Source organism: Girardinichthys multiradiatus, chromosome X (genome assembly GCF_021462225.1).
Source record: "Girardinichthys multiradiatus isolate DD_20200921_A chromosome X, DD_fGirMul_XY1, whole genome shotgun sequence".
Classification (NCBI taxonomy): Eukaryota; Metazoa; Chordata; class Actinopteri; order Cyprinodontiformes; family Goodeidae; genus Girardinichthys; species Girardinichthys multiradiatus.
The window spans coordinates 23,020,909-23,033,751 of NC_061817.1; the positions used below are offsets into that span (position 1 = coordinate 23,020,909).

The window sequence follows — 12,843 nt, forward strand, 5'->3', positions numbered from 1 at the left end:
TAGCTATACCTACAAATTCAATTTCGGAGATAATTTGGATATTGCATAAGACCAATAAAAAGCCTCTGTTTAATACAGAAATGTGATGGCCATCAAGGAGAAGACTACTTTGTCCAGCGGAAAGTCACTGAGACTCTCAACAATCGGCGTAGGCCACAAAACATCATTGCTATTCAGAGTTCTTCATCCAAGCATATTGTCTAAACGTTAAGTGAAATGAAAAACTGTGGTAGAAAAATGGTGCATAGGCAACAAGAACTGGGATTTAAGATCCACCACACACATACGCACCAGTGCATAAACTTTAACTGTCTCCTATGTGTTAAACCCCTCAGGAACCACAGAGGTTCGAAGCTCTTTGTTTCAACAGTGCAACAGGCTGGTTGCCTCCATGGGGCAACAGTGGCAATAGTAGTAGGGGTTCGTCTTGTAACCGATGGGCTACTGGTTCGCCCGCCTTGCCTCCTGATGGTGGTCAGAGGGCTCTGTGGCGCTGATTGTATGGCAGCCTCACTTCCGTCAGTCTGCCCCAGGGCAGCTGGGGCTACGATGTAGTCTACCACTGTCAGTGTGTAAATTTGTGTATGAATGGGTGGATGAAAGATTGGAGTGTAATGTTTTGGGGTCTTTGAGAACTTGATAAACCGCTATACAAGTGCAGGCCATTTACCATTAACACAAACATGTAAAATGAGTTTCAGTATTCAACTTTTTTTTTTTTTACTTTTCAATGATACTATTTATTGAGTTGCACCTTTAGATTAGTGTCCCTCATTGTACTTTTTTTTCTTAATCCACTACAACATAATGGAAAGCCCATTGCTATAAAGACAGACCTTTTCTCTTGAGCTAATACCTCATTCCCCCCTTAGCTTTGCCATCTGAACAACATCAATGTGTGTAAAAAGACATATTGGTTGTCAAACACTGAGAAGCTCGCATGCTGGGAATAGAAACTGAAAGGTCAGAGAGCAAAGAAACAGATTTACAGCCCCAAGTGATTAAACCTTCAAACACGGCCTGTTTCCATTAGTATCTTAATTTCCAACCAGTTTCCAGTCTCATAAGGAAAATCTCCTCAGGCACTTTAGTAATGTCTTTGGCATCAATGTTTCACCACTTAAACAAAACTGGTGATTACATCTTTTACATTGAGGTGATATCCAAGTTTATCCTTGTTTTCCTTTGAAAATTGATCAATAATTCCCAACCCCGTGTTTAATGCCATTCCCACCCTCTTTTACGAGCATCACCTTGTTGACATTTTGATTTCATTTGCCAAACAGAGTATGATGTGAGCCAGTGGCAGCATCTAGTGGTAATAAACTGTAACTGCAGCAAATGGCTCTGGATACAAACAGGTCTAAAACCTTTTATTTATTCTTTGTATGTTGCTTCCAAAGATGGAGGTCTTGTTTTAAATTGCTAAATTGTGTTAATCAACATTTTCCCAGCATCTTTAAGGTTGTTTAAAATGTTGTTCTGTTTTTTTGGCTCCTTTTGAGGTAATTCTTGCACAAATCCTTGAACCTAACCGGTGGCTAAAAATAAGGATAGTAGATAAGTGTAACTTGTAAACATGCTATGTTATTGTAACCTAAAGCAACCATACAATGATCCTTTATGCTGTAAAATTCAACTAAAACAGAAGCTAACCTTTCAGGGGAGAAATTTTGAAATATGTAAAAAGGTCCAACCACTATGTTGGATAGTTGTGCATACCGTTAATCTAATACTAAAGCACACTTTGAATTACAGGTATCAATGCTACATCTTGACATGCCAATATGTGTCCATTTTATCTAGCAAAGGTTCACCAAACCAATCAGATTGTGGGGACACCTTTTGACAAGTTTTCCATCAGATTTAGGTCTGTCTAACCAATTCCAAAATCAAAATCTTCTTCTGGAGAAGTCATTTTTGGTTTACCTGAAGGTATGTTAGGATTCACTATGACGCTAAACAAACACAGAAACCCCTGCAGCTCATTCGGTGTTGCTGTCAGCCTCTTGGTAGCCTTAGTGATCAGCTTCCATCTTGTTTTTAACATCAGTGATGGAAAAAAGTCACATTTTTTGAATGTCCCTGCTTTTTCCTCTTGATTTTTTTTGTTATGACTTGGGAAAGTATGTTCTTGAGAAAATTCTACTATTATGGCAAAACTTGAATTCTGGAAAAATGGATTTGCTATAAGTGATGTTATGTGTCAACTCAAAAAGACTAAATCTAATCTTTAAGAGATAAAAAGGATACCAAACTGAAAAATTTGTAGAAAAGCAGCCAAAGCCAAATCCAAACATTTAAAAGACTGAAAAATATCACAGGAGACCACTTTAAAAGTTTTTGTGAAAGTCTATTTGCAAGATAAATTCAAAGAAAAGATTGAAGACTCAAATCTCCTGTGTATAACCATAATGTTGGTGCTGTGTGAGTTAGCCTCACCTTGCTGGAGGATGCAAGCAGGGAGCCGTCCTGTTTCCAGCTGAGACTCTGCAACTGGTCGCTGTGCTGCTCCAAGGCTGCAAACATAGATGAACAATTTAGGGAGAAAAGGAAAAACAAAGACAATATGATGAAGATTAGACAGGAATGTTAAAAAAAACTGCTGAGAATGTTGAGAAGGTTTAGGAAAAACAGGAAGCATGAGGACACGCACGATGAATAGAGAATGACAGCAAACACAGAGACACGACAAAACACACCATTCTGAAGACGTCATGGCAGGAAAACAAGGAAAAATGAAGCCAAACAATTCAGAAAAGCACAATGAGAGAATGGATGATTTACATCCATAATGTGTGGAGAAATACAGGTCCTTCTCAAAATATTAGCATATTGTGATAAAGTTCATTATTTTCCATAATGTCATGATGAAAATTTAACATTCATATATTTTAGATTCATTGCACACTAACTGAAATATTTCAGGTCTTTTATTGTCTTAATACGGATGATTTTAGCATACAGCTCATGAAAACCCAAAATTCCTATCTCACAAAATTAGCATATTTCATCCGACCAATAAAAGAAAAGTGTTTTTAATACAAAAAACGTCAACCTTCAAATAATCATGTACAGTTATGCACTCAATACTTGGTCGGGAATCCTTTGGCAGAAATGACTGCTTCAATGTGGCGTGGCATGGAGGCAATCAGCCTGTGGCACTGCTGAGGTCTTATGGAGGCCCAGGATGCTTCGATAGCGGCCTTTAGCTCATCCAGAGTGTTGGGTCTTGAGTCTCTCAACGTTCTCTTCACAATATCCCACAGATTCTCTATGGGGTTCAGGTCAGGAGAGTTGGCAGGCCAATTGAGCACAGTGATACCATGGTCAGTAAACCATTTACCAGTGGTTTTGGCACTGTGAGCAGGTGCCAGGTCGTGCTGAAAAATGAAATCTTCATCTCCATAAAGCTTTTCAGCAGATGGAAGCATGAAGTGCTCCAAAATCTCCTGATAGCTAGCTGCATTGACCCTGCCCTTGATAAAACACAGTGGACCAACACCAGCAGCTGACACGGCACCCCAGACCATCACTGACTGTGGGTACTTGACACTGGACTTCTGGCATTTTGGCATTTCCTTCTCCCCAGTCTTCCTCCAGACTCTGGCACCTTGATTTCTGAATGACATGCAGAATTTGCTTTCATCTGAAAAAAGTAGTTTGGACCACTGAGCAACAATCCAGTGCTGCTTCTCTGTAGCCCAGGTCAGGCGCTTCTGCCGCTGTTTCTGGTTCAAAAGTGGCTTGACCTGGGGAATGCGGCACCTGTAGCCCATTTCCTGCACACGCCTGTGCACGGTGGCTCTGGATGTTTCTACTCCAGACTCAGTCCACTGCTTCCGCAGGTCCCCCAAGGTCTGGAATCGGCCCTTCTCCACAATCTTCCTCAGGGTCCGGTCACCTCTTCTCGTTGTGCAGCGTTTTCTGCCACACTTTTTCCTTCCCACAGACTTCCCACTGAGGTGCCTTGATACAGCACTCTGGGAACAGCCTATTCGTTCAGAAATGTCTTTCTGTGTCTTACCCTCTTGCTTGAGGGTGTCAATAGTGGCCTTCTGGACAACAGTCAGGTCGGCAGTCTTACCCATGATTGGGGTTTTGAGTGATGAACCAGGCTGGGAGTTTTAAAGGCCTCAGGAATCTTTTGCAGGTGTTTAGAGTTAACTCGTTGATTCAGATGATTAGGTTCATAGCTCGTTTAGAGACCCTTTTAATGATATGCTAATTTTGTGAGATAGGAATTTTGGGTTTTCATGAGCTGTATGCCAAAATCATCCGTATTAAGACAATAAAAGACCTGAAATATTTCAGTTAGTGTGCAATGAATCTAAAATATATGAATGTTAAATTTTCATCATTACATTATGGAAAATAATGAACTTTATCACAATATGCTAATATTTTGAGAAGGACCTGTATAAGCTTGATATACTGAACACTGCTGTGTCAGAAGACAGCACTGTACATTTTGTGGGAAGTTCATTTGTAACCCCGAGAGACAAAAGATAAAATAAAGCATAAAGCGTGCTCCTATTAAGATACACTTTCATAATAAATTGTAGCACATTTTTCTTGCCCCTTGACCACAAAACACCAACAACAACAACGAATGAAGGAAATGGAAGATTCTGTGGGGTGCAGCTCATGAGATGCTGGATCAGCAGTGAGCAGCAGCAGCAGCCAGGTCAGCTGTCATGAGGAGGTGAGAAAGGTGTGCAATGTTTGGGGGGGTGGTACAGTAAGTGCATCCGGAAACCAGTCGGAGGAGACTGACCTCAGGACTCCAAAATAAAACTTTACCTCTGCTGTTCCGGCACTTAAGAGCCACAGGGCTGTAAAACGTAGGCAGTGTCAGTCACACATTCTCCAACAAAAGAAAAGCCAACCCATTGCTTCACTCCAGTCCAAACACATATTTATGCTACACGTAGAGACAACATGAACATGGCACAACGTAAGCTGTAACTGACAAGACTGAAGACATGGTACATAATGTACAACAAGACAAACTTTCTGTGACGTGTGATCTAATTTCACAAATATAAATTCTGCTCATGCTTTCTGGATGTAGTTACCTGCAAGGGGCGCCTCTTGCCTGCTGGTGTCCCAAATCAGAGGAGACTTAGCAGTTGCAACAACCAGCAGGCCCGAGGAGGTGGGATGGAAGTGCACGAGCTCGAGCCTGCCCTGGCCTGGCTGCAGGGTGAGTTCTGGACTGCTGGGCTGGTCCTGCTCTGGATCACACAAACGCCACAGCTTTACCTGCACACACACAGGAGTGTTAGATCTGAAGATAATGTCTGCTATTTGTTTTATTGGCAACAGTCTGAACACATGTTTGAAATTCTGCTCCATCTGGAATGGAAAATAATTCATCTGAACAGATCATCTTGTCAAGGTCTTAGTGCTAATTCATCTGCTACCCAGTGTACAGAAAGCAGGCATAGGAGATGGATATTGATACAACACAGGTAAATGTGAGGTTTAGATACACAGGTGACACTAAAAGGTTAATTGATGGACTTTAGGTTTACAGTTACGCTACTGAAACAAACCTAGGTCCCTTTTCAGTCCAGACTAAGGCTGTACCATAACATCTGTCAGAAGATGGATGGTCTCAGCAAGGTTTTCCAGGGTGCATTAAAACACAATGAGCTCCCTGTTCCTGATTGTCTTTCTGAACATGCACAAAACTGTGCTAGTGAGAACGTGGCAGCAAATCTGAGTCCTAGGTGTAGTGTGGAGGATCCTGGTAGCACCAGAGGTAGCTTATCTAGGACATGTGCTCTAACTACCATAAATATTGTAATAATCAGGTCAGGTCCCATGCACACAGAGATCAGTACGTGCTGGGCTTGCCATCAATGAGGTTCCCAGTTGGGTGGAGGCAGACATGCCTAAATTGTGCATATAGTTGCTTAAAGAGTAAACAAAGTTGTTAATTCTCCAGGCTAGAGTTCACATCAAAGATGTAATTGCCAGGAGGTCAAAAAGAATACATTTGAATTATTTGTATTTAGCAATGGGAAGTTAGGAGAAGGAGGGAAAAAAAAAATTCAACACGGACTCATAAGGTTAATGTTATAATTTTACAATTGTCGCAGCACGACTCATAAAAAAACCTCAGGATTCAGACCTTTGTAATAATCATTTTATAGTGATCTATAAAAAACTATTTTTTCTTTTTGTCCTCTTGATTCTTTCTGCCTGCTCCTGTCAAAATTTGCGCAAGTTTATAAAAATACTGAAGCCGTTTCCCCCTCCAAAGTAAGCCTAAAACTTCTGGTGGAGGTACAGAAACATTCCCGATTTATAGGGAAATTCTAAAGACTTTGAGGAAACATCGTTGTGCAGATGTGATACCTGTGGCAGTAACATTGTGATATGATGACAAGGTGGAGCTGGGCCTAAGTGTTTGCAAACTGTAGCATACACATATACAGGGGTTGGACAATGAAACTGAAACACCTGGTTTTAGACCACAATAATTTATTAGTATGGTGTAGGGCCTCCTTTTGCGGCCAATACAGCGTCAATTCGTCTTGGGAATGACATATACAGGTCCTTCTCAAAAAATTAGCATATTGTGATAAAGTTCATTATTTTCTATAATGTAATGATGAAAATTTAATATTCATATATTTTAGATTCATTGCACATTAACTGAAATATTTCAGGTCTTTTATTGTCTTAATACAGATGATTTTGGCATACAGCTCATGAAAACCCAAAATTCCTATCTCACAAAATTAGCATATTTCATCCGACCAATAAAAGAAAAGTGTTTTTAATACAAAAAACATCAACCTTCAAATAATCATGTACAGTTATGCACTCAATACTTGGTCGGGAATCCTTTGGCAGAAATGACTGCTTCAATGCGGCGTGGCATGGAGGCAATCAGCCTGTGGCACTGCTGAGGTCTTATGGAGGCCCAGGATGCTTCGATAGCGGCCTTTAGCTCATCCAGAGTGTTGGGTCTTGAGTCTCTCAATGTTCTCTTCACAATATCCCACAGATTCTCTATGGGGTTCAGGTCAGGAGAGTTGGCTGGCCAATTGAGCACAGTGATACCATGGTCAGTAAACCATTTACCAGTGGTTTTGGCACTGTGAGCAGGTGCCAGGTCGTGCTGAAAAATGAAATCTTCATCTCCATAAAGCTTTTCAGCAGATGGAAGCATGAAGTGCTCCAAAATCTCCTGATAGCTAGCTGCATTGACCCTGCCCTTGATAAAACACAGTGGACCAACACCAGCAGCTGACACGGCACCCCAGACCATCACTGACTGTGGGTACTTGACACTGGACTTCTGGCATTTTGGCATTTCCTTCTCCCCAGTCTTCCTCCAGACTCTGGCACCTTGATTTCCGAATGACATGCAGAATTTGCTTTCATCCGAAAAAAGTACTTTGGACCACTGAGCAACAGTCCAGTGCTGCTTCTCTGTAGCCCAGGTCAGGCGCTTCTGCTGCTGTTTCTGGTTCAAAAGTGGCTTGACCTGGGGGATGCGGCTCCTGTAGCCCATTTCCTGCACACGCCTGTGCACGGTGGCTCTGGATGTTTCTACTCCAGACTCAGTCCACTGCTTCCGCAGGTCCCCCAAGGTCTGGAATCGGCCCTTCTCCACAATCTTCCTCAGGGTCCAGTCACCTCTTCTCGTTGTGCAGCGTTTTCTGCCACACTTTTTCCTTCCCACTGAGGTGCCTTGATACAGCATTCTGGGAGCAGCCTATTCGTTCAGAAATTTCTTTCTGTGTCTTACCCTCTTGCTTGAGGGTGTCAATAGTGGCCTTCTGGACAGCAGTCAGGTCGGCAGTCTTACCCATGATTGGGGTTTTGAGTGATGAACCAGGCTGGGAGTTTTAAAGGCCTCAGGAATCTTTTGCAGGTGTTTAGAGTTAACTCGTTGATTCAGATGATTAGGTTCATAGCTCGTTTAGAGACCCTTTTAATGATATGCTGATTTTGTGAGATAGGATTTTTGGGTTTTCATGAGCTGTATGCCAAAATCATCCGTATTAAGACAATAAAAGACCTGAAATATTTCATTTAGTGTGCAATGAATCTAAAATATATGAATGTTAAATTTTCATCATGACATTATGGAAAATAATGAACTTTATCACAATATGCTAATTTTTTGAGAAGGACCTGTACAAGTCCTGCACAGTGGTCAGAGGGATTTTAAGCCATTCTTCTTGCAGGATAGTGGCCAGGTCACTACGTGATACTGGTGGAGGAAAACATTTCCTGACTCGCTCCTCCAAAACACCCCAAAGTGGCTCAATAATATTTAGATTTGGTGACTGTGCAGGCCATGGGAGATGTTCAACTTCACTTTCATGTTCATCAAACCAATCTTTCACCAGTCTTGCTGTGTGTATTGGTGCATTGTCATCCTGATACACGGCACCGCCTTCAGGATACAATGTTTGAACCATTGGATGCACATGGTCCTCAAGAATGGTTTGGTAGTCCTTGGCAGTGACGCGCCCATCTAGAACAAGTATTGGGCCAAGGGAATGCCATGATATGGCAGCCCAAACCATCACTGATCCACCCCCATGCTTCACTCTGGGCATGCAACAGTCTGGGTGGTACGCTTCTTTGGGGCTTCTCCACACCATAACTCTCCCGGATGTGGGGAAAACAGTAAAGGTGGACTCATCAGAGAACAATACATGTTTCACATTGTCCACAGCCCAAGATTTGCGCTCCTTGCACCATTGAAACCGACGTTTGGCATTGGCATGAGTGACCAAAGGTTTGGCTATAGTAGCCCGGCCGTGTATATTGACCCTGTGGAGCTCCCGACGGACAGTTCTGGTGGAAACAGGAGAGTTGAGGTGCACATTTAATTCTGCTGTGATTTGGGCAGCCGTGGTTTTATGTTTTTTGGATACAATCCGGGTTAGAACCCGAACATCCCTTTCAGACAGCTTCCTCTTGCGTCCACAGTTAATCCTGTTGGATGTGGTTCGTCCTTCTTGGTGGTATGCTGACATTACCCTGGATACCGTGGCTCTTGATACATCACAAAGACTTGCTGTCTTGGTCACAGATGCGCCAGCAAGACATGCACCAACAATTTGTCCTCTTTTGAACTCTGGTATGTCATCCATAATGTTGTGTGCATTTCAATATTTTGAGCAAAATTGTGCTCTTACCCTGCTAATTGAACCTTCACACTCTGCTCTTACTGGTGCAATGTGCAATCAATGAAGACTGGCTACCAGGCTGGTCCAATTTAGCCATGAAACCTCCCACACTAAAATGACAGGTGTTTCAGTTTCATTGTCTAACCCCTGTAAATCTGCAAGGAAAAACCTAAGAGTGAAGTAGGGTCATGTTTCAAACTAGGTTTTCTAAATTTGCCACGATACACTGGGGTTTGAGTGGTTTTCAAGATTATGGCCTTAATTCGGTTTAAAGAATACCTGGATTGTCATTTACCTGGCTCTGCAGGACCAGATTGGGGTAAAATTTGCTAGCATAAAATAAAAAAAAGTATTGAGTGGATTCCAGCTACCGCATTTCATTTTAGTGTGTTTGTGTAGTTCTGAGTGTGGCGAAAGCTGGATGTTCACTGGTCAGGAAGGTAACCTGAGTTGCTGAGTTTGAAGAGCCAGATCCAAAATCAGCACTTTCTATGAGCTAGGACATCTGTAGCTCAGGACAGTGTAACCGGAGGGATTTTTCTTCAGGTTTTAATCAACAACAAACAATAAAAGGTTTAATGTTGCAAACGAAACTCTGCCAGGAAAAAAAAGTTCGGAAGAAAGGGAATTTAAATAAATATTCTTCAGAATGCTAAAGGACAGGAAAGAAATATAAAGGCGATAAAATAATGACAAAGTTGAGTTTACCGTTTCATCCCAAGAGCAGGTTGCAAGGAGACTTTCATCAAAAGGAGAAAAGTCCATATCAGTCACCAGATCTGATGGAGGAAGGAAAACTAAAGTTTAAAAGCAGATATGGAACATAACTGTCAAGCTTTAATTTTTAGACTATCTGCATTTCTCTTTTAGTTTTGTATTTTAGAAAAAAAAAGCAACATGTTCTTCACTCATTGAACATAAGCTGCACAAGACATCAGATATATTGAACCTTTAATCTCTTAACAAAAAATATGTTCATGTGCTAAATAACTCAGCAGAAATGACTGCATTCCTCAAAGGCAAATTCTTTATTTTCACTTTCAAAATCTGAATAGTAATGACACATGAACGTCTTTGCATCACATTTAGTTAAACAGAAAAGATAAAGAAGACAGTACCAGAATGGCAGGAGATCTGGGTGACAGTCCACTGGCTATCTGAAGGGTTGACTGAGGTCAGGCCCACCATCCCACCACCTAGTCAGACATGCAACACATAAAACCTGGCACAAACTACACTTTCCAAACCTACTAATTAATACTAAAGAAAGGTAATGAGCCAAACTATCTACACAAGCACAGCACATATTTTATAACATGGTAAGAGTAAATACAATGTCTTAGGCAGTGCTATGGAGCTTCATGTGACTCTGCAGCCTATCTTCATGTATCTTTAACTAAATATTTACAGGTCCTTCTCAAAATATTAGCATATTGTGATAAAGTTCATTATTTTCCATAATGTCATGATGAAAATTTAACATTCATATATTTTAGATTCATTGCACACTAACTGAAATATTTCAGGTCTTTTATTGTCTTAGTACAGATGATTGTGGCATACAGCTCATGAAAACCCAAAATTCCTATCTCACAAAATTAGCATATTTCATCCGACCAATAAAAGAAAAGTGTTTTTAAAACAAAAAACGTCAACCTTCAAATAATCATGTACAGTTATGCACTCAATACTTGGTCGGGAATCCTTTGGCAGAAATGACTGCTTCAATGCGGCGTGGCATGGAGGCAATCAGCCTGTGGCACTGCTGAGGTCTTATGGAGGCCCAGGATGCTTCGATAGCGGCCTTTAGCTCATCCAGAGTGTTGGGTCTTGAGTCTCTCAACGTTCTCTTCACAATATCCCACAGATTCTCTATGGGGTTCAGGTCAGGAGAGTTGGCAGGCCAATTGAGCACAGTGATACCATGGTCAGTAAACCATTTACCAGTGGTTTTGGCACTGTGAGCAGGTGCCAGGTCGTGCTGAAAAATGAAATCTTCATCTCCATAAGCTTTTCAGCAGATGGAAGCATGAAATGCTCCAAAATCTCCTGATAGCTAGCTGCATTGACCCTGCCCTTGATAAAAGACAGTGGACCAACACCAGCAGCTGACACGGCACCCCAGACCATCACTGACTGTGGGTACTTGACACTGGACTTCTGGCATTTTGGCATTTCCTTCTCCCCAGTCTTCCTCCAGACTCTGGCACCTTGATTTCCGAATGACATGCAGAATTTGCTTTCATCCGAAAAAAGTACTTTGGACCACTGAGCAACAGTCCAGTGCTGCTTCTCTGTAGCCCGGGTCAGGCGCTTCTGCTGCTGTTTCTGGTTCAAAAGTGGCTTGACCTGGGGAATGCGGCACCTGTAGCCCATTTCCTGCACACGCCTGTGCACGGTGGCTCTGGATGTTTCTACTCCAGACTCAGTCCACTGCTTCTGCAGGTCCCCCAAGGTCTGGAATCGGCCCTTCTCCACAATCTTCCTCAGTGTCCGGTCACCTCTTCTCGTTGTGCAGCGTTTTCTGCCACATTTTTTCCTTCCCACAGACTTCCCACTGAGGTGCCTTGATACAGCACTCTGGGAACAGCCTATTCGTTCAGAAATGTCTTTCTGTGTCTTACCCTCTTGCTTGAGGGTGTCAATAGTGGCCTTCTGGACAGCAGTCAGGTCGGCAGACTTACCCATGATTGGGGTTTTGAGTGATGAACCAGGCTGGGAGTTTTAAAGACCTCAGGAATCTTTTGCAGGTGTTTAGAGTTAACTTGTTGATTCAGATGATTAGGTTCATAGCTCGTTTAGAGACCCTTTTAATGATATGCTAATTTTGTGAGATAGGAATTTTGGGTTTTCATGAGCTGTATGCCAAAATCATCCGTATTAAGACAATAAAAGACCTGAAATATTTCATTTAGTGTGCAATGAATCTAAAATATATGAATGTTAAATTTTCATCATTACATTATGGAAAATAATTAACTTTATCACAATATGCTAATATTTTGAGAAGGACCTGTATAACAGCAACCTGAGAGGGTAGTTTTAAAGTTGTTTTATACGATACATTCAAGAAATTTCTGCAGTACAATGGAAAACGACAAACAACTGATTGGCCTTTGTTTATTAACTGCATTGTTTGCATAGCTTCCTGTTACTGGCAAACATGGCCTTTAAGATATCATTGCACTCGTTTTTGAAACTAGTGATAAACTTACACAGGATTTCAAATCTTTAATGGCATAAACTCAAACACAGGTTTGCAAAAAATATATATCAAATCATTCTGAAAACAAGTAGAGGATTAGAACTAAAGTTTGGTATCCTAAGCACTGGAGTAAATGAGGAACTACTATACAGTGCCTGGCAACATAATACATATCCCTTTAACTTTTCAAATTTTGTCACGTAAACTCCATAAACTGTAATGTATTTATTAGAACTATTTTATATGATAGACCAACACAAAATAGCAATATAATTATTTACTGAAAAGAAAGGGATAGAGTTTTCTTTTTTTACCAGTTTCACACATCTGGAGGCTAAAACTGGAGCGGAAAGAGAGCATGTATCAATTTTCAAGTCTTGGCAGAGATTCTAAAATAGATTTAGCTCTGGACTTTGATTGGGCCATTCTAACCAAAAGAACCCACTTTAATCCATCATATGGCTGCACAATATC

General features: G+C 41.4%; 1 protein-coding gene across 3 annotated transcripts in view; it reads right to left on the reverse strand.

Moving 5' to 3' along the window:
* The window catches only part of LOC124862927 (mitochondrial import inner membrane translocase subunit TIM16-like), a 164,940-nt gene that overhangs the window by 148,969 nt on the left and 3,128 nt on the right, over positions 1-12,843 (reverse strand). For all 3 annotated transcript variants that reach the window (XM_047357132.1, XM_047357130.1, XM_047357129.1), the window contains exons 3-6: positions 10,283-10,360; positions 9,873-9,943; positions 5,079-5,265; positions 2,443-2,519 (exon numbers count right to left, since the gene is read on the reverse strand). In XM_047357132.1, the coding sequence (XP_047213088.1) occupies positions 2,443-2,519; positions 5,079-5,265; positions 9,873-9,943; positions 10,283-10,360 (413 nt within the window). The remainder of the gene's footprint in view (positions 1-2,442; positions 2,520-5,078; positions 5,266-9,872; positions 9,944-10,282; positions 10,361-12,843) is intronic.